The sequence below is a fragment of the Centrocercus urophasianus genome, unplaced genomic scaffold, assembly GCF_019232065.1.
Source record: "Centrocercus urophasianus isolate 14NV4802_14NV808 unplaced genomic scaffold, USGS_Curo_1.0 seq_10, whole genome shotgun sequence".
Taxonomy (NCBI): domain Eukaryota; kingdom Metazoa; phylum Chordata; class Aves; order Galliformes; family Phasianidae; genus Centrocercus; species Centrocercus urophasianus.
This window is the reverse complement of record NW_024884142.1, coordinates 41077861-41105041: the sequence shown is the minus strand read 5'-3', so window position 1 is coordinate 41105041 and position 27181 is coordinate 41077861. Positions and strand designations below refer to the sequence as shown.

The 27181-nt window shown below is 37.0% G+C and overlaps 1 protein-coding gene across 4 annotated transcripts in view; it reads left to right on the top strand.

The window, feature by feature from the left end:
- Window positions 1-370: 370 nt before the first annotated feature.
- The window catches only part of ROS1 (ROS proto-oncogene 1, receptor tyrosine kinase), a 72137-nt gene continuing 45326 nt past the window's right edge, over window positions 371-27181 (top strand). The window contains exons 1-19 of one of the 4 annotated variants that reach the window (XM_042817343.1): window positions 371-427; window positions 518-697; window positions 2391-2444; window positions 3544-3603; window positions 4203-4229; window positions 7296-7356; window positions 8039-8187; window positions 9458-9596; window positions 11193-11394; window positions 12104-12180; window positions 14110-14232; window positions 15215-15399; window positions 16504-16601; window positions 17140-17651; window positions 18621-18833; window positions 19655-19765; window positions 20251-20432; window positions 21383-21574; window positions 26194-26294. In XM_042817343.1, the coding sequence (XP_042673277.1) occupies window positions 584-697; window positions 2391-2444; window positions 3544-3603; window positions 4203-4229; window positions 7296-7356; window positions 8039-8187; window positions 9458-9596; window positions 11193-11394; window positions 12104-12180; window positions 14110-14232; window positions 15215-15399; window positions 16504-16601; window positions 17140-17651; window positions 18621-18833; window positions 19655-19765; window positions 20251-20432; window positions 21383-21574; window positions 26194-26294 (2600 nt within the window). In that variant the 5' untranslated portion in view covers window positions 371-427; window positions 518-583. Of the gene's footprint in view, window positions 698-2390; window positions 2445-3543; window positions 3604-4202; window positions 4230-7295; window positions 7357-8038; window positions 8188-9457; window positions 9597-11192; window positions 11395-12103; window positions 12181-14109; window positions 14233-15214; window positions 15400-16503; window positions 16602-16716; window positions 16821-17139; window positions 17652-18620; window positions 18834-19654; window positions 19766-20250; window positions 20433-21382; window positions 21575-26193; window positions 26295-27181 lie in introns of those variants that run through there. The other 3 variants (XM_042817359.1, XM_042817353.1, XM_042817368.1) reach the window with 3 other exon arrangements.

Genomic DNA, 27181 nt, shown 5'->3' with positions numbered 1-27181 from the left:
TGTAGGACAGTTTACCTCTCTCTAAATCAGATATATGATTTATCTATCCACTTCTATTTTCTTCCGTAATACATGCATAAATATATTGAATAGGATTAATTGATACTATTATACTGACTGATATGACCTATAGCATTGTAGCAAATTACTTATAGTCATGAACAAACATGCCTAGTTGTAGGCGTTTGAAAATACATAGCAGTAGTAGGAGTTAAGATGAGGGCACTTTTCTCCATCTTTCCATTTCCGTGTTGTTTGCAGCACCTGACTGAAAGCATTGTGCTTAGTTTCCTCTTGACGTTAATGATATTTATGTAAGGAGATACGCTGACTTTCATTGGTCACCCCTTTTGTTTCAGTGGTTTAATAAGAAACTGTGAAATAGATGTTGTGCAATTTCAAGGCAACTGCTCTGGGAAGCAGAAAGGTCGTACAAGGAATGAATAGTAAACAAAGAATTTAAAATATTTAATAAATTGTAAAGTAGCAAGTTCACAGTCGTGTCTCTGTCACCTAGACTTGAAGGAGTTTGTATGGCCAAGTCAAGGAAGGAATCAGACTGCCAGATGAAATTTCTCAAGTTATGAGGAACGTTTGCCTGCTGCTGAACAGACTTGGTACTTTTTACTTCATTTGGATTTCTGCTGCATCTTGTTCTTTCTCAAAAAATTGTCAAGACCTATGTACAAGTAACCTGGTAAGTTCTGAAAAACTGCACTTAATCTCTTGAAACCCATCTGATTGTTAGCACTGTAAGAATTTTCAGTTACAGATCAAGTTTTAATTTTTTAATTCCATATTTGAGTAAAAGCAGAGTGTGAGAACTAGTACTTTACAATTGAATTTGTAAAACCTGGTAAATATCCCATTAATTGGATTGCATGAGTTTTCATATGCTTTTGTTTCAGCAGATCCCTAGATTACAAAAAATTCCAGAGACCCTGGAGTGTGGAGGAAAGAAACTTTTTCCATTCAGTTTATTCTCTTTACTTACTGGTTAATCCATCTAGTCTGTGATTTTTCTTACGTAGTCCTAGGAAAACTGTAAAAACCCTGTTGCTTCCACAATTATCCTGAATTTGTTTCAGTTTCATTTTTGAATCTCTTAAGTAATAGTCTATCTTTAAGAAGTAAAGCAAGTGGCTAGATCCTTTCTTAGTATTCCTTTAAATCAAGGGGAATTTAGTATTTTTCCTTCTACTGATGCACAACAAAGATAAGCAGAAGCTCACAAATCCAAACAATTCTACCTCAGGCTCTCAGGAGTTACCTACTTGTTTCTATTTGCTTGAAACGTTGATGTGTTTAGAAGACCATGTACCTTTGCTCTGTAAAAAAGTACATTTTGTGCCTCTGGGCTAATTGGCTGTGTAAACTTACTGCAAAATGTTATCACCTGCTCCATTTTGTTTCGTACATTTTCCTGACGGTCCCTTTGGAACTATTTCTTAAATCCAGCACCAGTGAAAGAGTTAATTGTTTTCCCCAGTGGAAGCCTAGCATGCAGTGGCAACTTTAATGGGGATCCTTTGATTTCAGCTTAAATTAATTCAGAATAAGAAATGAGTTGCTCTTCCTATCAGCTTTGAAAGACAGAAAAATCACATTCATGTTTGATGAATGTATTGTGTCAGGGATTCAGATGAATCTGAGAGCTGTAAATCTGATTTTACTTCTTTAGTCTACTTGTTGTGTTCCCACTTACTTCGTGACAGCTTTGCGTGGGTCTGGGGTTCTACTTACTGTCACATTATCTGTGTCCCAGCATGCAGAAAATCTCTTCCTGAGGGTTGTTTTGTTAAGAATGATCTTACTTGCTCACAGGATCAAACTTAAGAACTAGCATTCAGCTTTTCAAAGGCTCTTAGATACACCCTCAAATCATTTGTACTGCACAAGAGGTGACTGGTTTTACACACTTGGTGTGATGTGGAAAAATAGGCTGGGAAGCACTTCTGGTTAAAGAGAAAGGCTGGTCACCATTTGGCTGCATAATGTCCATCAAAAGGGGGCCAGATAAAAGGCAATTAGCTTCAAGAAAGGTCTTTCTGCCCTCCAGAGGTCAAAGACACTTGGCTTTGTCATTTATTCCATATTTACTCATGAAGCATTTGTTATTGACTTAGTGCACCAGAATGAGGGGGTGATTGCCAAATTCCTGCCTGTGATAATTAAATTAATGTTATTTGATTTTGCCAAATCTTCTGTCTCTTGGTGCTCTGAAATTGGTCTCAGGTGGGAAGCTACCTGTGTGTCAGCAATCAATTTATTCATATGATTAAACACGAGTCAAATAAATTTTGTTTTACAAGAAACCGATGTTTTAATTTAATAAAATAATTGGGGGAGAACATGTTGACTATGTAAAAATGTATTTTTTCCTGTTGTAGGAAGGAGAACTTGGAATTGCTAACCTTTGCAATGTTAGTGACATCAATGTGGCAGTGAGTAATAGTTTGCTTTATTAATTACTGACAGTTTGCATTACTGCTATTTGAATAACATGAGTACAATGGCCATATTGTCAAAGACCAGATGTATATAAGATGTGTACTTAGATTAAAGAGGCAACTATCAGTCTTTTTGCTTAAAGAAAACTCTATCTATAGAGCCTGACTCTGGATATCTAGATTTTGTCTACAACATTCATTATCACACCGATTCATAACCAGTAATTCTTTAGAAAAGGGGGCAAAACCAGTGTTATCCCCTCAATGTAAATCATTAAAAACTTTTAATCAGCTAGCTTTGTACAATCCAGTTTTGCTCATTTTGCTTTCTCAAGGGTTTAATGGGAGAAAACCTAAATCAATTGTTTAAAATTCAGAGTTCTGTATGATTTCAAAGGTTTGTACTGATATCAGGAGACTCTTTAGCTTAACATGAACTTTCTGTAGCAGCATTTTTGTAAGACAATATTCTCCTACTGATGCAAGTCAGGTTGGTAGTTACATATACATGCTTAGACAAGCTATGGAAAATTCATTATCAATATTTTCTGCAGAGATTAGTGAGAAGCAGCCTCTCAGCAGCTGGTATCTAGCAAGGCTGGGTCTTTTATGATACTGGGACCATAAAAGGCTGTGTTGTCATGACAATATATAGCACAGTTGACTTGACTATTTGCTCTTTGTTATCGGGTCTTGCTATTTTTTTTCATGAGGCTTTGTAGTACATGATGTCAGAGGTTCCTGCTTCTAAAATCATTCCCTTCCATCTTCCCTTTAAAAAGAAAAATTAACTATTAAGAGGTGGATGGGAGACAATAAACAAGACAAGTCCAACATCAAGTTCAAATCACATGTTATTTAATACATCTTTGAAAACATACCATTTTAAAGACTATGACTTTCCTGTTGCAGAGCAGGAGGCTTTTTCTGAGTGTCAGTCCACTGTGCTTGGCTGTGTTGCATAATGCTTATCTGTTACTTTTTCCCCATGAACAAGTTGCTCTGAGCCATTTTACTCTTTAGCAGTGGAGTTTTCCTTCTCTTCAAAAGTGTGATTACAAAGTCCTTTTTAAGCCACCATCTATCTTTGCAGTGCACACAAGGATGTCAGTTTTGGAATGCAACAGTGCAAGTCAGTTGCCCTCTGAAATGTGTGAGTACTGCCTTAGTGTTGGTTCTATAACATTTGTCTCTGCTTGTCAAATACAGATAATGGCAGATGTAGAAAACCTAATCAGAGCAGCATTTCTAAAAAATAGATGTAAAGTCTATAATTTTTTCAGCGCATTTGTAATTTCTCTGTTCAGAAACAAATCACAGAATATTGCAAGTTGAAAGCGACCCAATAGGGTCAGTAATAATTCTTGGCATAGGAATTACCTGTAACATCAAAAGTTTAAATTGTGTTTGTTCAAAAATTTGGAACACTTTATAATTCATCAAGCTCAACCACTTACCCAGGTTTTGAAGCACTGAGGAAGAATTAGCACTTTTAAGGATTTTACTTTGCTCCTATCTCATTGTTAAATGTAGATGTAAAAGTAGAACATGTCTTCTCTGGTTTTTGTGTGAGTACGTGTCTTTTCCTGTTTTTTCACTGTTCATCAATACAAAGACTTTGTGGTGTACTTTCACTGTAAGAAATTTCTGATTAATTGCTAGCTGTTAAAAGTACTCTGTTGTTACATTTATGCTAAGGCTATGTTTCACTTACTATTATGCTTCTTGTTTCACTTATTTGTTTCTTGTCAGAACAAGACATACACCAGAGAATGTGAGGTAAGTTTAATGTTATCAAATTGATACAAACAAAATAATAGTAATTTCAGCTTCTCCAATGTTCATACATTTCTAAAAAAGATAGTGTAAATATACAAACATATCTATCAATCCAGTTCTAATTGTTCTATGTTCTCTAAAGCTGAACAATGAGTTATGTATTTGAATCCTTATTTCCAGCTTATTTGCTAAGAACGGTTTTGCATTGAAGGCTGCTCTGTAACGAGGAATATTGCTGTAAAGAAAGCTGTCTGATCCCACCAGTATGAGACACAATGCAGACCTACTTAAGCTATTTTCTAGGCTCTCCCAGCAGTTCTGTTCTATTCAGTTTTTCATTGATACTATCAAGGATGAACCTGTAAGAATGCTCACTAAAGTCTGAATTACACCAGCTTGGAGAGAAGGAGAGACTAAACAAAAAAGAATGGGCAAAATGCTTTCCTGACTGGATAGAGGACATGAATTAGATAAAGTGTAATTCAAGAATGTGTCCTTTAGAGTGTGGAATGTGACACTGATGATGGCAGGAGTGCAGTTGGGACTGTTGAGGACAGATTCTATGATTCCATGATTCAGATTCTATGATTCTATGAGTTGCTGTATCCAGACGGAGGCAAGCATGCAGCAAAGGAGCTGGAGAATAAACCTGCTGAAGGGCTGGAAATGTAATTGGAAGGACAGATTTTTTGGAGGGTAGTAATGTGCTTTTTTAATCTGTGAAACTGCAAAAAAATACGTCAAGTGGTTTACAAATAAGGTGGTTTTGGAGAGTAAGAACTGTTCATTGAGTAACCAAATTACTTCTGTAGAAAGTCCGCATCAACATGGGGTGTTTTTGATTTGTTTGTTTGTATGCTTTTGCTTGTCTGGCCACACAATATGCCAGTTAAATTCACAAACTGCAAAGGCTTTTCAGGATTATCTTTCTGCTGGATCATCTGGCTGATTTGACTCCTCATGTAGTGAGGCGAGCACCATGTACTGCACACAGGGGATCAGACCACTGCAGTCTGTGAGAAAGGAGGAGGGATAAGAGTGGGACTTCTCCTTTGGCATAGACTCAGCTCTGTTAAGTGATCACACCCAAGACTGAAGTCCAATTGGCATTACTAATTGCAGTATTACTCCTGTTGAATATTAGCTCTCACCTAGGAACAGAGCAATGGCACTGAATTCAGTGGTAATATGCAAAGAAAGGGCAGTTGCCATAGGTAGAGAATAAATTCTTGCTTTCAGACAGAGCAGATGGCAAATTTCCCTCAAAATTTCTAAGAGCTGGAGCTTAAGTAATCCTCTTACATCAAGCAAAAATTGGATTTATGGTGCTGACAAAGATCAGAAGAAGAAAGGAAGACAGTACAAAATACAAATGGTTGAAAATTTCTGTGATAGGTGAAGTTGAAAGCACTATGAATCAACTTGTAAAACTGACGCACGATCCCCTGTAAAAACTTTACTTGGTTGTAAAGTTGCAACTTACAGCTGATAACTAAAGTCTGCTATGATCCATAAATTTGCCTGCTATTAATCAAGATAATTCACTTGGAAATATTTTTTGTTTTCTGAACATGAAAACTTTGGGAATACTTTTTAAATGCTTGCATATGGGACGTACTGCCTAGACGTGAAATAGTATGTAGGGATACACTACTGAACAAGCTTTTATATCCATTTCAGCTGCAATTGTGAGTTGTCTATAATAACATGCCTTATCAGTGCCTGTAAGGTGCCAGAAGTGGATATACTGGAATCATATAAATTGCCTCTGAATAATCTAAAGGTCAATTATCACTTGAAAAATGGCTGCTATATGAAAAAAACTTCAAGATTTACAGGCTATATAAAGTCGCAGAATCAAATGAATCCAAATACAATGCCAGTCTAGAAAAATGGAACTCATCACTTCTCAAAAGTCCTGAATTTTCCAGAGGCTCTGCTTTATAAATCATTTTTAATCTGTTGAGATGCATCTGGAAAATGTTTCTATCTCTTCTTAAGCTCTCTACTTATAAAGCTTGATAATGCCACAACTGGATTCCTTACCTAAATTGAAACCTCTTAGGAGTTTTATTTTTAAGATCTGAGTGTAATGAACTCACTGTTCCAGAGTAATGCCATGATTATAGTTTGTGGACATGACTGCAGGAGGAGTAGTAACTGGTTGTGGTTAAATTCGTCATACAGCTCAGCACCATGCAGCTGTATGCTCACACACATCCTCAATGGGGTGTGGGAGAGAATCGGAAAAAGGATAAAACCTGAGATACAGATAGTTTAACAGGACAAAACAAGGGGGAAAATGGTATTAATAATGATGATAAAAGAACCCTGAGAACTGGATTGCTTCCACAGCCAGTTCTCCCAGTTTTGTAGTTCTGCATGATGCCATGTGATGTCCTGGTTCTGTTCCCTCCCAGCATATTGTGCACCCCCAGCTCCCCACTGGCAGGGCACTACCAGAAGCTTAGTGTAAACAGTGCTCAGAAACAGCTAAAACATCATGTGTTAACATTATTTCCATACCAAATCCAAAACACAGCACCATAGCAGATACGAAGAAGAAAACTAACTTGATTCCAGCCGAAACCAGGACATAAATACTATCAAGGAAGTGTGAATTAGCCAGGGCTTCTCTGACAAATTATTGATTTTAACCATTTTGAAAATTCCTTGTATGAAAGTGCTTCACTGATGAAAAATAAAAGAAGCAGGAAAGAGTGAAATACAAAATGTAAAATATATTACTAACAAGTTAAAAAACCTTATTTCCTAACTTCACTGCATTCTGTTTCCAGCTTTAAAACAGCTCCATATTTGTGCTTTCCACAAAGAGACAGTGTGTAAGGATGAAAGCCCCAATTCAGTGCTCAGTGAAATTGACGGAATGGCTCTCAGAAAACTCTTTGGAATGAGATTGTGGTTCTGATACTTTATTTTTTTTTTTAAACCACGTAATTATTTCCACAAGATTTTTATGTGTTCAAAATGCCCACAGGATTTCTATGTATTTGAGATGTATGCATTTCCACAAAACTAACCAGTAAGTTCTGTATTCCCACACAGAGAGTTTCCTGCAAGTTTGGCTGTAGTCGTGCAGAGGATGCATATGGTGTTGAAGCACAGAGTAAGACTGAGTGTAGTCCTGTGTCTGATTCACATTCTGATAAATGCAGTTTTCCGATTACTGCTTTGCTTCACGGTCTGAATTTCTTTGGGAAAAAAAAAAAATAAATAGAGATATCCCATGTTTTTGTTTCACCAGAAAGCAACCATTTTCTTCTATTTTTCTTATAAAAATGAAATAACACCTTTTTTCCCCTTCCTTTCATGTACCTGAGACTTTTTGAATCCAATCTCAGCTATGTAAGATGATTCTTTGTAGAGTGCTCGTCCTTAACTTGACTTCTCTGTTGAAATCATTGCCAAATGCTCCTGTGATTTACATGGCTACAGTTAGGCTAATACTCTAGTTAGGGTAAGCACTGTTGAAATAGACCTCCTGAAAATGCTCTCTACCAAAGTCTCCCATGTGTTCTCTAGGTTTCTGATCAGCAGATATTTACCAGGTACCTGTAACTACAAATGCGTATACCTAAGTGAAGAATTGTATCTACCTTGGCTTTCAGTCAGCTTGGCCCAGTTCAGGCTTACTTATTAAACTATGTTTAAAATGTCTCGTGATTTATTTATCAATATTTAAAATAAATTATTTTCTGTGCCTCACTGCTGTCAGGTGTTTGAAATAATATGCCCAGAGATTGCCATGAAGGGATTTTTCTCACTTTTAGGTTGTATTTTCCCCCCAGACTATTTGAACAAGCCTGGAGCACCATTTGCATCTACCATTGGAAGCCACCATATCACACTGGGTTGGAAGCCAGCTAATATCTCTGAGGTTAAATACATTATCCAGTGGAAGTTCCATCAGCTCCCTGGAGATTGGAGATACACAGAGGTAAAGAAAGGCAATTCCTTTTACTTTGCAAGGTTTCTTTGGATTTATAATCCAGACCTACTTCTCTGGGATAAAAAAAGGTCATTTATTAATAGAGTGTAATCAAGCTAAAAAACATGTGAGGAAAGAAAGTAATAGCCAGATTTTGGAACAGATGTGGCTGTAATTTACAGGTGAATTAGATGATTGCTTTATTGTTTTCTAGCAATTTTCTAAGACCAGTAAAGCATGTAAGGATGCTTAGTGTGCTTGTAGGGCACAGGTTATGTATATAATTTGTTCTTCGCTTTATTTTTGAATAAACATTTGATAATACATTAGGCACATAAAAAAAGTTTTCCTAATCATGAGAAGTGTGAGAAGCTGAGAAATGAACAGTGATTCCTTTTCCTCCAACAGAGGAATCTTGATGGAAAATTGCAGGCAGCAAGTTCAAAACAAGCACATGAAGGTATTTCATCACTGCGTGTATGATTAAGATGTTCATCTGCACATGTGGACGTTAAATTACTGAATGTTAAAACCACTAGAATTCAAAAAAATGCTTGGAATAATAACTATAGGAAAAAAAAAACTGTAGAAAAAATAAGTAGTTCTACTAAATACTGATATAGCCAATAAATAAATCTGATGCAGCTTTAAAAATATCAAGACTGAGATTATTCTGGAGAAATGTAATTGAGAGCTTTCTGATTCAATGTGGCAATTTTTGTATTACGTTATTTTGCGTCAACTGCACACTTGTTATCTTGCCATCATTTCTCTTGAAACAATTTACAGAGCACGGCAAGTTAGTACGAGAAGGCATGATGACCATCTGTTAAGCAGGAAGCCCTTTAGAATTAATAATAGGTTGAATAACAGAGAGCAATAACGTCAGACCATAAATATTTTAGGGTATCTAGGAGACAGTGGATCTTAAATCTATAGTGCATATTATACTAAAATTTTAGAATTTAGTGCCTATAATGTCTTACTATTTTAGTTTTTAAACTTTATTCTTAACTTTACTATTGCATCCATCCTTTCCCACATTCGTTCATTGTTTAGATTCTGTTGTATGTTCTGAATAAAAAAGGAGGTAAACAATTTTGAAAGGAAGAAAGACCAAATTTTATGCCACAGATAGCTTCCGCAGTTTGTTCTCATTTAAACTTTTGGATACTGCAGTCCAACGAATATCCTGAAATACGTTTTGAGCAGATAGCAACCTATGTAATAACTTAAGATGGAGGAAGAATGAAAATTGTGTGTTTATGCATTGATGTAGGTAGTATCTGAAACTTCATATACAGTCAAGGACCTTCAAGCCTTCACAGAGTATGAGTTTCGAGTAGTTTGGATCATAACCTCTCAGCTGCAGCTCCATTCTCCATCAAGTCCCAGTTACCGAACCCATGCTTCTGGAGGTAATGTATTGTACTATCAGTCTTTCAGGACTGCATTATAAACACCTAGGTTTCCTTGTTTCTTGCTTCTTTCACAGGAAAAAAAAAAAAGAAAAAAAAAAAAGAAAAAAAAAAGTTGTTTAACCTCCAGTATTGTATGCATGTTTTATGCTAGGTAACTGCAGAAGACTGGACAAAAATGCTACAGAATCTTTTTGTTTGAGCTACAAGATTCAGGGCTGTTTCCTGCTTTCAGTATTAAAAATGTGCACAGAAAGATAAAGAGTCACAATTGTAAGGACACACTGGATAATTTTATGCATGAGAACTTTCTGAATGAAATATATGCATTTTCCCAGATATTATTTTTTCAAAAAAAGAAACGTTTGCCGAAATGTTTATTACAACATTACAGTTTATATTCTTGTTTGTAAAAAGTCTGTATATCTACAGACACTATGTATGGAATATATCTCCCTGCCCTCCACTACTTTGAGATAAAAATTGCATTTTAATTGTTCCTTAGTTAAGACATCACTCATATGAGAAAGCAGATAATATTGTAATATTTGAATATAACTTCCTGGTACATTATTGTCTTATAGACAATACGTGATGTCATGGTACATTATCAGTGTTTCATGGAACTAAAAAATCTTTATCTATCAGGAACCTTGTATAAATACCTTGTATAAATCCTTTCCTTTTGTGATATATGATTTTCATACTGAAAGCTATATATACCCTTGAATATAGCATCAGGGAAGGTGCCATAGACTTTTAGTTTGCATCCCATGGTATAATGCATATAATCTCACGTGAAAAAATGTTTTCATGGTATCAAATTACTTTGTTTTCCAGTTTCACTGAGCTTAATGCTGAAACAATACTTTAAAGTACCTGTTCATGTCCCTGTGTGACATACGTTTTTTTCCTTCACTTTCACCTTGCATCTCTTGTTTAGAAAAATAAAACCAACAAACTCTCAATATATAAAGTAGAAGGAAGTATAACTTCAAGATTTTTATTTTATGGATTGTGAAAAATCCATCTAAACAGAGAAGAGAGGACAGGGAAAGGTCTATGAAAACTGAGATTTAGCTTTCAGCAGATTCCGAAGTATACTGTGATGGAGATCACAGCTGTGCAAGATGTTAAAAGTCACCTTGTAAGGCTTGGTCTGCTTCCTTTTTGTCTTTCTTCAACAAGAGAACTGTATAGATATCAAATGACCTTCAGTGACAATGTGATATGGATACAACACTGAAGAGGCACAATTTAGAGGACAACATCTCACAGGGCACACTGTTGCTTTTCTGTCCACTGTCACATGGAGCAGATTGAGATATGGGAAAGAAGAGATGAAAGGTTATACACATAAATAAGAAATTACTTGTCTTCAGCAGTGTGGAGTGAGGCCAGCTTTTATTCATGATCCTTTAGTCCTGGTCCTAATATCTGATTTCTCACCAGTATATGTGTTATGTGTTAATTAATTTATACTAATAAATATGACTAAGTATTAACAGATATAAAATCTAAAAAACGATGTGAAAAATGAAAAAAAAATGATGTCTTAAATGCCATCCCAGAATGAGTTATTTCTGTCTTTTACAGTTCCTACTACAGCTCCCATCATTAAAGATATTCAAAGTTCAAGTCCAAACACTGTTGAAGTTAGTTGGTCTCCACCACTTTTTCCCAATGGATTGGTTGTTGGTTACAACTTGGCCCTGACCAGTGAGAATCACGAACTGTTGAGAGCATCAAGAGGGCACAGCTTTCAGTTCTACTCTACCTTCCCAAACAGCACTTACAGGTACAAATAGAAAAGATAATCAGCATAGCCAAGAGCGCTACATCTTTCTCAGGTATAACGGGGTGTGTCTAAATCCATATCTGGACAGTAGTGCTCTTACTGTCTTGCCAAAAGTACAGGTATTTTCCTTCAGACAATGGACTCATTCCAGATGAATAGGCTACTTATCTTTCTTATACTTATATGGAGGACAGGTGAGGAGGAAGGAAAAGCAGTTTGATATAGGGCAACAGGCTGCATTTTCTTAGTTGTTTATTTTGTTGCTTTTTTTGTTGTTGTTTGTTTGTTTGTTTTAGTCTGCATAGCATGTATTCAGTGTATTCAGGAAATGGTAGAACAGCTCTCTCTATTTCTTTAAGCATCTGGAAAGTTTCCTCCTTTTTTATTAATTACGAGAGCCTGTATTCTTCTTGCACTCGTAAATACAGGCCTTCCTTAGAAATGAAATTGAGTTACTCTTCTGAGCCTAATACCCCATTTGAAATTTGTACTTAGAAAATCCTATTGCTGCTCCACCTTTCAAATCTGGGGAAATCAGATTCTGATTGGTTACATTTTTTTTATAGATTTCCAAGAGTATTTTATGTAAGTGGATCTTTTCCAAAAGGAAAACACTTCTGTTACAGCTACTCTGCTTGAGAAAACGTTTCTCAAGCAATCTCTCGTAAGAAAACCCCAAACCAAAACCTGTCTCTTTGATTCACCAAAGGTTCAGTATTGTAGCTGTTAATGAGGCTGGAGCTGGACCCCCTGCAGAAGCCAACATCACAACACCGGAATCCAAAGGTACAGGTGTAGCAGAGTCCTCATCACCATCTGTTCCTGGGGATAAAATCACATTTCCTGGGTTGTGTCCCCACTAGAGAAGAAGGATACTTAGACTGTAAATAATGCATGACAAGGAGTTGTACACAGATGAAGCAACAGTACATCAGAGACAGCCCTGTTCTTTGGCTGTAGGCATTACTGTATACACAGCCCAGTAATAACCTGAGATGATGGTAGGGCCATACAAATTCAACGTGAATCATATTACAGATGAAAAATACTTAAGTGGGCTGAGGCAGTGGCAGAGAAGATATATTTTCATTTTCCATGTTAAATCTCAGTGCTCGGCAAAAAACATTTATTTTAATAACATTCAATACATCGTATTATACTCTTATCAAAATGTTCACAGTTACCTCATGCAAAAAAATGTCAAAGCACATATTTTTGTTACTTTTATTGCTGTATTGCAGTATTTATTTTTGCTATATTTACTTATTAGTAATAAAAGTAATGATACTCTGTAGGTATCAATCTAAGGAAAAAAAAGTGGTTGTCAGAGGAAAGTTTGTGTTCAGACAAACCACAAGTAAAAACAAATTCAGTGCTATGAAAATGCATCTTCAGAAAAAAGCAAACAAAAAAAAACCCCCAAACCCAACAACAACATAAGACTCTACACTTTCTGAAGAAATCCAGTTGTCAAATACTTGGAAATTCTTAACCAAACTCTAGCAAGCATCGCATCTGTTATTGTTCAGAATGCATTTGGACAGTGCCTTTGATAACAGACTTCAGCTTCAAGAAGCCCTGAAAGGATCAGGCAGTTGAAGCTGATGGTCTTTGTAGGTCCCTTTCAACTGAACTATTCTATTCTGCTAGTGAGACGATCACCAAAATGATTCATAGCATCTGCATCATGTGAGACATGCACACAACTCCATCTGTTTGGGTTATCCAGGAATGGATTAAGACAGTATTTGATCACACTGTTGCGTTAACCAAATGAGGAAGTGGTATCTGATAGCAGAAATTTTTTTGAAACTGGAAGTAAAAAGATAAGGAAAGCTTTGTTGGGAAATTGAAATTAACCAAATCCAGGTTTGAAATTATGCATTACTTCTTAAAATGAATGCAACTACTTTATAAATCAGTTTAGCAGGGGATGTGTTTAACTTTCAGGGACCTGAGATTTAGAAGCAAGGTTATCTGTCTTTTCCAGAGCTATGCATAGCCGAGACAGAAGGTACAAGTTTGCTGCAGAGATTTTTATCTCCAAAGTAAGATACTGTGGCCTGTATAAGCAAGAAGTCAGTTTAAGTGACCAAAACTCTCTTTCTTCACATTTATATATATGTATATATATATACACAAAATAATATATGTGATATATTGTATACGTATCATATATTTATGTGTGTAATCTCCTTTGAAGAAGACAATTTTGTTCCATTATCATTCTTTACTTGTGAAAATTATTATTTTCACTGGTGAGCCTAACAAATTGCATGAAATAAACATATTTGCTTTGCTCTTTCCCAGGTATGTGAGGTGATAGTATATAGTTTTCAAATAAGTCTGGTGGTGGTGTTGATATAATTATCCCATTTCCATTGGATTTCAGGGTATTGTGAATATCTTCGTACCTTCACTTCCTTTGCCCAGAGTTCTTTCACTAAGAATACAACTGCTATAGAAACCAATGTTGTGAAATGCAGGTGATGCACTCGCACCCTTCACAAGCAGTCAGAAAGTGTTGGTGTAATGGTGAATAACTCCATTCCCTTTCAACACTCAAAGTTTGAGTCAGCCATTGCAAGAATATATATGTGTGTATATGTATGTGCACATGCATGTACGTATGCATGTGTGTTAATAATGTGTCTGAGTTAACAATTACTCCGTGCGGTAGTTTTCTGTCTCAATTCCAAATTTCTCCTTTGTTAGTTAAGGAAAAAGCAAAATGGCTCTTCCTATCCCGAAACCAGTCTTTAAGGAAAAGATACATGGAACATTTCCTTGAAGCATCCCACTGTTTGCAGAATGGTATAATACACCACAACATTACAGGTAAAATATCATCAGGATCTCTCTTTCTCTCTCAAGTGTAACTTATACCTGTATTCACCAAGGGCGGAATGAACCTATTCCAGTCTGAGAGAGTATTATCTTTCCTTTGTAGTCAATGGTGAGAAATAGGAACTTTCAAGATGTGATTTGATCTATTTAAAGTGACACACTTTAGGATGAGATAAATTGTTTTCCCCAGTGCTACCTCTCCATTGAATCTAGGCAACTAGTTCAGAGCTGGACTTTTGCAGTAGGTATACAAATTGAAGGAAGATGAAACCAAAGCAGGTGTTTCCCAGTGATTAATGGCTGTGTTTTCTCAACAAGAATATAAGGAACTAAAGTGGTTCAAACTAAAGAATTAATATAAATTGGCAAAGGATACTGGCTAAATCTAGAGCATCAATAATCCTGGGATACAGAGCTCTGTAACAAGGCATTTAAGTAGCCTAATTCACCAGACTACCATGTTATCTCAAATTACTTGTCACTTTAATGTCACTTATCTACATTGGTGTGCCTGTGGTCCTTGGAGACAGTGAGGAAATTTGAGTTAATTTTCTGCAGTTCACAGAGTCACAAAGACGCCAAAGCATGAATGTTGCCCCAGACTAAATACTCTGATAGAACCGAGCTGGGACAGATAACGTCTAACTTACATTAGAGTGTACGGAGCTTTGTGAGCAGATACAAACTGCATCTCTTTGCCTTATAGAGGAGGCAGTCGGTTTGCATTTTGTGTATTCTGAATTACCTTTCTGAAGGGCATTTTCTCACAATAATGTGACTTAGAAACCGAAGGAGAAAGTTTCCTTGTCTGAACAAAGGCTAGGAGTGGAGGAGAGAAAAAGCTAACTTTTCTCCAACTGCTGGGCTGCAGATTGAAAAGTACTTATGTTTTAAATACAGATAAGAAAAAATAAGCAAAAAATTGAGGCATATTTCTTATATTACTTGTGTCTGCGTGTCTTCTTACTTCTAGGAATTTCTGTGAATGTTTATCAGCAAGTTGTCTATTTTTCTGAGGGGAATTCCATCTGGGTGAAAGGAGTTTTGGATATGTCTGATATATCTGACCTAACACTCTTTTATACTGGCTGGGGCAACATTACATCAATCTCAGTAGATTGGCTTTACCAGAGAATATACTTTGTCATGAATGAAAAGGTAATGCTCCGGGGCATTGTTATTTTCTTATTTCATTGAAACAAATCCTACAATTTATCTTAAATGAGAAATTCTGATTTATAAGTATCGTGCACAAAATATAATTACAGAAATAGATTCTAAACTTCAACCCACACATTCCACGTTTTAAAAAGTAAAGAAAAAGAGGAATCAGGTCATATTTAAAGCAAGCAAGCTACAGAGAACACCTTGTCTAATTTTTCTCCTCGGGGCAGAAAAAGCCTTCCTTTCAACTGCTTTATTTTTAAGACTGACTTCATACCCATCCTGTGCCTGAAATGAATGACTTTGCTCCTGTAACTTGTTTCTCCATCTACCTTGTTCAGTTCACACTCTTCCTCAGGAAGGTGGCATGTGATAACTGCTCAGAGATTATAATACTTTTCACAGATAGCAAAAGAAGTTTCAAGAGAGAAAGTATTTCATACTACCGATGACAGCTGAGGGTACAACTGCTTCAATCTGAAGTATAAGCATAGATGGCAGCCCTGCACCTGATTCCCTTTGCAAAGCATCAGTTACATAATGGCCATACTTTACAAGTACCTTTGTGTTTCTCTAAAGCTCTAAGGACTAGAAAGCTGCTCTAAATGATCAATGGGGTGTTTTATTTATTTGTTTGTTTGTTTGTTTATCTAATTTTTCACTTGCTGCTCATGGAGAGGGAAGCTGGAAGAGCAATAGTGAGACATTGCAAATGCAGCTGCAGACAAACAGACTGAAAGCGGAACTTTCTGAAATTGCTGCAGCTTAGAGAAATCCCTGTTATAGAAGTCCTATTCCTAGGATTGGAAAAACACTTTCTTCCCTGTTTTCCCTTCCCTAATAGATCATTTTCAAAGCATAGTTTTTCAAGTACTCCAGATTCAGTCTTTTCCCTCTGGGAAGATGACTGAGAGACAGCTTTCAGGGTAAGCTGTCATGGGTGCTTTTGTGCTTGTTACACTGAGCAGTGAGTTGGTGGGTGACAATACAGAAGCTCAGAAGGACCTAGGCTTGTGGTGTTTTGTTGTTGGGTTCACCTGAAAGAATCTCAATTAGCAAATGCCCTACACATCTCCAACTTCTCTTTTCATTCCCCAGATACACGTTTGTCAGTTAGAGAACTGCACAACAGCTGAAGACGTCACTCCTCTTTATGTGACATCTCCTAGGAAGATTGTAGCTGATCCCTATAATGGGTAAGTGTCCTCCTTTGAGACCTTTGGTGTCAACAGTACTCTAAAACTCCTCTACTTTTCTTCAGTTCATTAGTCATCTGGTTCCTGTTTTGAACTCTTCCATTACCTCAACAAAAGCGCAATTACAATAAATAGCAAACTGGAAAACTTTTGGAACAAGAGCAATACTATGCAGTATTGTTTCTGCATTTTCTTCACTGGGTTATTAAAGGAGATTAGGTGAGTCCCATGTAGAAAATTGATTTTTAAAGTTTGATGCATTTACAAATACAAAGCTCTTTGTGTCTTAAATGTTCATAATTAATACTTGAGGTATTAAGAAAAAATATTCTCTAGTATTCTGCCAGCCAGATTCCCAGAAAGTAAAAAATAATGTGCTTAATTCTCTCAGAATGCATATATGTATGTATATAGCACCAAAAGTATTTTGCTCTTGTCTGTGTAAAGAGAGACATATCTCTGAGCTGTGAATGTATCGGTGGCTCATCTCAAAGCTCTTGCACTGTAGTTATTTGGGTCTGTTTTGCTCCATGGCCAGGTATATTTTCTGTCTTCTGGAAGATGGCATATACAGAGCAAACCTTCCACTCTTTCTTGAAACTGCCTCAGCAGCTTCACTAGTTGTGAGATCCCACGCTTTGAGAGACTTCATGATCAACTTCCAGTCTAAGAGACTTATTTTCTTCAACAAAACAGAACAGGCCTTTGTGTCAGGTTTTCTTGATGGTTCAGAATTTCACACTCTGCGCTCACACGTGCCACTTGATGACATGGAGAGCTTTGTTTATGAGGATAACATATTTACTGTCACAGATGGCCGGGCAGTCTTCCATGAGGAGATCTCGCAAGTGGAAAGTTCTAGCTTCAATGAGTATGTTGTAGATTGCAGTTTGGACTATCCAGAGTATTTTGGCTTCGGCAATTTGCTTTTTTATGCAGCATCAACACAGCCTTTTCCTTTACCAACTCTTCCTCGGCTTGTCACAGTGCTATTTGGATTACATCAAGCAGTGATCAGCTGGAGTCCACCTGAACACCCTATTGGAACCAGTGAGTTCAGCTGTTATTTCCTGGAAGTCCAATCCTTTTCTTTCCAGAGGAAAACTGATTTTCCTGTTCTTGATGTTGGGCTTTAGTGATTTCAAAAGCCAGGAATTGTCAGTTTACCTCAATATGAAGAATTTAACTCAACATTTATCAATAAAATAACTGTATTATCTGCATAAATTAATAAAACGTTATATCAGTGAATAATTGTCCTTTCACTTGCAAGGGATTTTAAGCAATGTTCTATATTAAGAATGATATGCAGTGACAGTAATGTTAGTTGATATCACACAGGAAACGCATGCCAGTGATGCATTGGCTTTAATCAGTGCTATGGTCTCTATCTTCTGTTCATGTGTATTTAAACAGTGCTATGGTTTAATCGGACAGGCAGCTCAGCACTGCACAGCTGTTGTCTCACTCTCCCACTCCCAGTGGGATGGAAGAGAGAACTGGGAAATAAACAACGAAGTAGAACTTGTGGGTTGAGATAAAAAACTATTTAGTAAGATAGAAAAAAAAGATTAAAAAAAATAGTAACAATAATATATTCACACACAAAACAAGTGACGCACAGTGCAATTGCTCACCACTCACTGACAAATGCCCAATCTACCAAGCAGAAACTGCCACCCTTGGCCAACTACCCACAGATTTTTCAGGGTTTTTTTTATGTGATGTAATGTATTATGGAACATTCCTTTGACCACTGTGGATCAGCTGTCCTGGTTCCTGGTTAACACCAGAAAATTACATTTTTGGAAAAATTTTGGTTCTTCCAATTTCATCCTTCATGGGGAATTGAGCCACTACTTTTTGTCATAGAGTGGAAAATATGAATTTTCAATTTATTTGTTTTCTAATTCCTCTGACACTAGCATTTTTTAAATGAGTCTCCAATGTACAGTTTTCTCAGAGAATGCATATCTTCTCTCTGATGTAAATGTGAACAAAACTGTTTGCATCTCACAGGTTGGTCTGCTTGGCAGAACTGGACCTATGATGTGAAAGTGTCATCTCAAAGTCCTTCTGAGGAAGAATGGGTCTTCTCAAACATTACTGACACCAGGTTTACCGTGAAGGATCTGGTCAGCTTCATGGAGTATGAGATGTCAGTCAGAGCTGTGTCTCCTGCTGGTGAAGGACCATGGTCAGAGCCATTTAGAGGCATGACATTTGAAGAAGGTGAGAATTTCATTGTTACTCAAGGAACGAAGAATGAGCTATGCATACATCTTCTCACCTGATGAAGCCCCTGGCTTTGAGCAAAGACTGAAAAATGAGGGGCACAAGAAGGTCCATCTTGAAAATATTAAAAATTATAGGATAATTGCATTCACAGTTAAAGTAGCAAGATTCTCAAACTGCAACAGGATTGCATACTATGTATTTATCATTAATATTTATTTATATATAAGTATGTATTTACTAATGCAAATATACTGTTGAACATGCTTCTTGATACATGGAGGAAAAACAAAAACAGTTATATGAGGGCTGCTCTGTCCTCTGTAAAGCACTTTCCTTAACAAAGTAGTTTGAGCAGTTTTTGAGGAGTAGTGACAGTTTATGGGAAAGTGTAGGCTCACTGAAAGCTGAAAACTCTTGGTTTTGGTGCAGAGGGATGTGGGTGTGTGTATAATGTCTGAGATTAGTATATTTCTGGAAAGTATTTTGAAACCTAGTTCATAACCAAAAACTTGTGTCTGAGTGGAAAACATTTCAGCTGAAGGGAATGGGCTGGCACTTGAGATCTAGGATGATTATTGCTTGATTTCAGTCAGAAGCATCCAAACTTGCAGTAGTGTTTAGGTATCTAATAGGGTTTCAGAATATCTTGCTGTTCTGGGTCTGAAAGTGCCCTGAATTTCGAACCTCCTCAAATTATTGTATTTTCATGCCTGCCGCCTTTGTCCATTATTCCATAGGGCAAGGCAGTTTTAAATGTTTGCTTTTGTAACAACTGTTTATCAGTGTGAACAACCTCAGTTTTCTTTCTTTAAAAGCTGAAGAAGAACCATACATATTGGCAGTAGGGGCAGAAGGGCTCTGGAAGCAGCGGCTAGATAGCTACGGGCCAGGAGAATACCTCCATCCTGATATTAGAAATATTTCAGGTAAATGCTATCCAAACTGGGTGCTGCTACACACCACTGTTATAAGGTCTTCACAAATTTCATCAACGGAACTGAAAGGAAAGAGTTTTCATTGCAGCAGTGCAGACTTGAATGTGCAGTGAAACAGCTTCACTGGAGCCAAGCCGTTGAGTACATTCTCTTTGTTCTGCTTGGTGGGTCAAATTAGTTCGCAGTGAAACCCTACTGATATCATTATGGTTCAGCAGAGCTGAAATCAACTCTCTGAACCAAAGGGTTGTGCCTCAAGAATCCTGATAGATGTCATACTTCTATAATCATCACCATGATATACTTAAAAATTTGTGATTTCTACAAGAAAGTACTTATCTTCATGTTAACTAAGCCTAATTGTTCATTTGTATTCATTTTTAAAATGTAGAGTGTCTGATTTCATTTACCTATCTGCACATATACATATTTCATGTGCTTGTGAAATACTAAACATCTTCCCTTTTTCCTTCAAGACCTCGACTGGTATAACGACACTCTATATTGGAGTAATTCCATGGGGAAAGTTCAGACCTGGTCGATGAACAAGAAAGAGGGTACCATTGAGAATGTTTATGTGCCTGACATCAAAAATGCAAGAATGCTGGCCTTTGATTGGCTGGGACAATGCTTGTATTGGGCTGGCAAAGCAAATACGGTAGGGGAGAGTTGCTCTTTAAAAAATAAAAATAAAAAATTGAAGTCAGTATGAAAATCGTAGAACAATATTTGGGTAGAACAATATTTACTTCTTGCAATCAGATTTGTATTTGCTATTGCAATATACTGTGAAGAGGCCTTCGTTACGTGATTTTCCAGAGTTATAAAAAAGTTTGGGGGAAAATGTTCACAAATACTGACTAATGGAGAACACTGAATTTTTGGTGCAAAATCAGTAAATCAAATATGCTACCAACGGTTTTGTTGGATTCAGCATTGTGAAAATGAGTGAAGACAGTGAAAAAGAAGACTGCCAAGTCCATTCCATCTAGGAAGGATGGACTTTATTTTGAACTTCATATATGTAGCAAATTTGGCATAATTTGTTTACACAAAAATTTTCAAGTTAGGCTTCTGTACTGTGATATTTTGCAGAACATTGCAGTTAAAAAATAATTACAATTGCACTTTGTACACTCTCATATCAGGAACATTGACATGTGAATTATTTAAAAGGTAGTTGACTTCAAAATTGCAGTGCTAATTTATGCAGTGCTGTCAAATTATGCCTTTCATTTCTTCTAAGTGCAAAGTCAGTAGCTGTTTTAAATACTGGAGCTAGAAGGCCAGATTTCACACTGTGTTGCACCCTCATTTACACTTGTGAATAGTGAGTAAGAAGTGGGAGAGAAACTTTGTCAGACAGAAGGCTGCTGAAACTCAGAAAGCAAAGGGGTATAAATATTTCAGCTTTTTCTTTTGTTAGTATCTGGCAAACATTAACTAATGATTTTGCCTTGCTCTTCTTGCACTTTGAACACAAAAGCTTAGATGTTGAAGCCTTAGGCTTCCATAAACTTGTAATAAATGGCTGTGAGAAAGTCACTGAATTGATCACGGATGATAATGTAGGTGCGATGCTAAAAGCAATTTTTTTTTTGTCCCTAGATATACAGAAAATCACTGCTAGGAGGCCATATGGATGTTGTGGCTCATGTTGTATACATAGTGAAGGATCTAGTGGTGGATTCAGTGAATGGCTATTTGTATTGGGCCACAACATATACAGTGGAGAGTGCAAGACTGAATGGAGAGGAGTACCTTATATTACAAGAGCATCTACAGTTTTCTGGCAAACAGGTGACTACTGGCTTTATTTATTTATTTTTATTTTTAATGTGATTTAGTGATTACCCTTGAGTATAGTCAGTGTTTGTGATTGTTACAACCACCATGTTAAAATCAGAAGAAAAGCGTGCTTTTCTTGCAGTATTGTTTTGAGAGCAGGGTAAGAATTACATCATGTAATACCCATACTGTAACTGTTGATTTCGCTACTACTGTGCTGGTGAGGATGCCAAAACTCACACTGGCAATCCCCATCCTGACTGCTCCTGCTCCTTGCATGACCGGAAGAACAAGACCTGCGTTTTGGGGACCCTGTATCTTGAATTTCTCTTCCTTTTCCCAGTCTTCTCTTTCTCCTTTTGCCCCACTCAGCTGCGGGCGTGGCCCCAGCTTGGCACACCTCCCTTTGCTGCATCCTCTTGAGAAGTTCCTGGTGGCTGAGAAAAGGCTGTTGCAGAGGAGGGTGACTCTTCTGGGAGGATGGAAGGGACTTTTTATAAGAGTGAGAAAAGCTAGTATAAGGGTGAAGAAAAGTATGGGAGTTGTTTACCTATATTAAGGTTGGATAATGCATTTGATGAAGGCATAAGCTGGTGAAGAGACGCTCAGAGCACATAAAAGACCTTGCAAATTGTCAGTGCCTATTAACTCCCCCCTTTCCTAACTGGATCCCATCTGATGTGCTCTGAGAGAACTCTGTGCTCTTCTCAGACAGCTTCTGTCTCCCTGCTAGCCTCTTCATATCTTTCTTCTCCACTCACCCTTCTCTGATGTCACATCAAGGCATTTAAGGGCTCAATTCACTGTCAGTTCATCACAGACCATTCTTGCTTTCTCTAGACCCATCTTGATGCTGCCATCATGTGGGATTTGCCACGCCAGGGACTTGTCCTCATTCTTGCAAGGTGGGATTCAGAGTTGCCAGTACAGCCAAGGAACTCAGACTGGATGTTTACCTTACAAATAGATCTGCCAGAATCTTTGCAGTTGCATATATGTACTTCCTGCCTTTCGTTCCCTCCCTTCTCTTCCATGTGTAGCTGAGATATAAGTGATAGATGACCCAGTTTCCTGGCAGAAGGTCCTTTTATTGCTACAGTGGTGACAGGAAGAGTCTGGGAGTCAGTATTATGGTAAGAATTATGGCAGAATTGGTGAAGCATGTAAAGTTTGCTCAACATTTGAGCGTCTCCTAGGAAGTCAGACTGAGTGACCATCCTCTCTATTGCAGTTCATTAAATCTTTGGAATCTCTCTCAAAGGAAAGCTGAATGATCCCCTCTTTCAACCACAGACTGTGTGGGGTTTCACTCTGTCCAAGGTAATGGGGTAAGATATAATTTGTCAGAAGACATCATCTCAGATTCATTATTGCTGCAAAAGCTTTAAGGCACATTTTTTGCTTAAAAAGCCTTTTAAAAAAAAATTCCATCTATCCTACAAGTTTTGTTCCTGTTTTTAACTCAAGACAGACTCTCTATTAAAGAGAAACTGAAACTCTGGAGATCTATGTTTCCTGACTAGCCTTATATTATTCCCCAGAATATTTCAACCTCCTTCTCTAAGAGGAGAAGAGACTGGTTTCCCAGATTTAAAAACAAACAAAAAACCCAGACAATTAAAAAAAAAAAAAAACAAAGCCCCACAACAATGCAAGTACAAAACAAAAAAACCTACAGCACCTTACACCTAGATTTTATTTGGTCTCTGAAAGGTGATTAATGCTTGGAAAGTCCAGCTGATCTCATGAGTCTCTGCTGCATTCAAGCTGAGAGAGTATTTGTTGGGGAGAGGAAACTTGGTTCCGGTGTGGCACATGGTTAATGTGTAAATCTGAACACACAGGTAGTGAGAGACGCCTCCACAGAAACCGGCTAGTATGGACTCTCTTCATGTATGTCTTCATGTACAACCTCAATAGCACACTTACACTTCTCATGTATCTTCTGGCTGATGTGTTGTGACAACTTGCATTTTAGCCTAAGTGACAAAAGTTACCTTCCCCTCCTCTTTTGACTTATGGCCTGTTTCTCTGAATCACCTCATTCTAACCTCAGATTTCTTGTTCTCATCTTCAGAGCCCTTGGCAGCAGTAAGACTGCCTATCTGTTGCTGTCACTTTTTTCTGCACCTTTCTCTGTGTCAGTGATACCAGCCTTCAACCCTCCACTTATTCACACCTCCTACAAACAAATATCTCCTGCTTCTGTGCTGCCCCTACTCTGTGCACTGACATCCTGAACTCAACCTCCTGCTGTGATGAACACAGGAAAAACGCCAAGTAAAAATATCTAAAGGGAGCAGTGACCAATTGTAATTGATGGATGATTATTTATTGAAATGAAACCTGGAATAAGCTCATAAAAAAGGCAGTACGATGTTGCTTAGTGGTGAAGTTACTGAGCTGTTTGTCACTGTCCCACATGAATAAGTAAATACGTGTTTTTACAAGTATTAATGTGTATCTTCCTGAAGCAGTAGAGCCCTTTATCATGAAAAGAATACCTTCTTAATATTAAAACACAGGCGTATTAGATAATTGCTGTTATGCAACAGTTGGAGCATGCTTTCTATGTAAGTGTTTCTTTCTGGAACTTACTCATTTCTTCTCTGATGAAGAATTGCTGTTGAGCTGGTCAATACAGTACTGTCAGCAGTATATAGCTGCACCCCTTTTAGCATGAAATGTGAGTAATGGGACTAGAATATCACTACTGTAGTGACAATAGGTGTCCTGAACAAGTATGAAAGCAGAGTTTGAAGGTCCTTAGGCAGGAACTAGATCACTTTATGACAATTATTTTATTTTGCAATCAGTTTCGCTGCTTAGCTGGTGTGCATTGGTATAGTTTGATGGATCTTGGCAGAGCTACTCTGGCTTGTTACTATTTAGGATCTGGCCCAGAATATTCAAAGCACTTAAGTAGTTTTCACTGTACAATATGGCTGGGACAAAATAAATTTATAGGGGGTAGCAAAGATCACAAGGGGCACAAGCACAAGGGGCCAGGACCCTGTAGATCTTGCCTTTTAATGTTGCTAGTCAAGAGGCATTTCAAGTAGCTACACTAATTTTGCACCTTGTGATGTGAAATTACTTTGCATGGTCACAACTACATATCATGCCCAGTAACTCCCATGAAATGGAAAAAGTCTGTCTGTTTTTGAAGCAGAAGGGAAGGGTGGTGTTAAATTACCACCTAACCCCTGAATATGAATAGTACATACAAATATTTATTTCCCTTTTGTTAATGGCGATACTGGGACCAGAAGAAAGAATATGGTCTTGCCTGTGGGAAAATCTAATAGTTGTAGAAAGAAAAGATTGAGATGTTTCAAAAACTGTGGTAGGTTCAGGAATATGTAATTCAGTGACACAGATGGAAGAATAGGTATATGCTATAAAATATAACGCTCTTGGTTAAATATGCACTAGGGCACATACATACTGTGAGGTATTTTTAACAGCAACAGGAGCAATCATTCAAACCTTGATTTCTTGACATACAGTGTCAACAGAAATGTGTCAAGAATGTGATTACATAAGGACAAACAGACAACGAAGTGATATAGCATTTGCTTTCCTGTCATCATCTTCTGTGGTTTATTAATGAAGAGTTTAAAAAAAAAAGGTGCTCCATTTACATTCATAGTGAAAGTCTAACCTTATAAAAGAAGAGCTACAACTAGTTCTTGGATGCAGAATTTGGGTGCGGGAAAACAAGCTCAGAAAGGCCTCCAACCACTTGTGAGCTGTGCTAATGATGTGGCATGGGCTGAACTTGGTAACATGTAGCAGACGGACTGGGTGGAAGCAAATTCTTTGTCACTTACAGAACAGATTACTAAATGACTGATTTCCATTATTTTGCACATAGCGTTGAATTTATGTTTTATTGCAAAAAAAAAAAAAAAAAAAAATAAAAATAGAAAGCTTTATTTTGAATATTAAATCACATTTAAAATGGATTTAAAAAGTTCTGCACCTGACTTAAATGAAGGTGAAATATTGAAATAATGAATAGTAGGATTGCTTAATTTTTGCCCCGAATCATATTTGATAATACATTATTTACTAAAATGTAAACACTTGAATTTCCTGTTTAACTGAATACAGCCATTAAACAATGCATGTATTTTACAGAAGAAGTGCAACACATTAAATATTCTATGCCTAAAATCAAAGCTAGAAAACAAAGGCAGAAGATCTGAAACACTTCTTTCGAAAAGCAGTTCTGATTTTCAGACTGAATATCAACCATCTGTTTCAGACAAAGAATATTAAAATACCAGAGGTGTTTTGGAAATGTTGATAGGTTGTTTCACTAATCACTTGATACACTATTGCCATAAATCCAAAGCACTCAAATGCTCTAGGAATGAATGCTGTGACAGATGCTCATAAAATGCAATCTAGAAATCATCAGCTGCTATAAATAAGTGCCCACAAAGGAGGTGATTGTTTTCTAGCATTACCTCTTTTCGTATTAGAATAAATGTTCATGCTAATAGTGTTATTTTTGCCAACAAAGAGCTGCACAGAATGCTGTCTGCACAACATTGGTGATCAGAGGCTTCTACCACTGAAGTGAAAGTGTGTACAAATTGCTCTTTGAACTTATCATTTCTTAGGTGGCTGGTTTAGCTTTGGATCTCACCTCTGGTTTTCTTTACTGGCTTGTGCAAGATGGTCTGTGCCTAAACCTATACAGAATTTCTATTTGCAAAGAGAGGTAAGTGAATAGTACAGGTGAGAAACTATTTTTTATTTTTATCTCTTTTTTTTCTTTGTAGTATTTTCTTTTTTTAAAAAAAAGGTTGTCCAGTGCTGAGCTCCAGTTTCTAATTACACTGTAAGAAGAGCTGATGATCACATGCAGATAATAGAAAACTATATGTTGAGACAGTTAACAGAGTCGTACAGTAAGAGAAACACAGTAGGGATGCTCAGCAGAAATGTGGTCATACTCATTGATTTTTAGACTTAGCTTTGGGAAATAATCAGTATTAACTGTCAGATTTACCTTGGCATTTACAACACCTGATGGCTTGCAAGTGACTAGAGCTGCACTTGTTCATCTTGTGTGTAGTTTAAGATTTGAATTGACACTACTTTCACTCCTGAGCAATCAGTGTGCAGTAGGCTTTCCTCTTGATCATCCTGAATGTGAAACAACTTCATTATTCTTGAAAAGCAGTTTAAAAAACAAGACAAAATAGAGCAAAACTTTGTTTATATGTGAACTAAAATGTGTGTTGATAAGACCTTGAGAAAAATTGTATTTTTACATATGGGCCACCCACATCATGAAGAAACTATTTAGCAGGGTTGATTAGTGGTAGCTCATGAAAACATATTTTTGCTCCTTTTCATATGGAGAGTGTTACCTTTTAACAAGCAGGAAATTGTACCTTGTAGATTTAATTGAACAGTATCTGTATTTACATATGTTCATAATGTTGCAAGCTGGCTTTGAGTGGAATCAACTGAATTTTCTGACTGATTTTATACTCACTGTCATTAATGGTAAACATTTAAGGAATCAAAATGTGTTGATTAGTTTTAAGTAGAACATGCATCTCCACTGGGAACAAATTGGGAGTTTTGAATCATCATCTC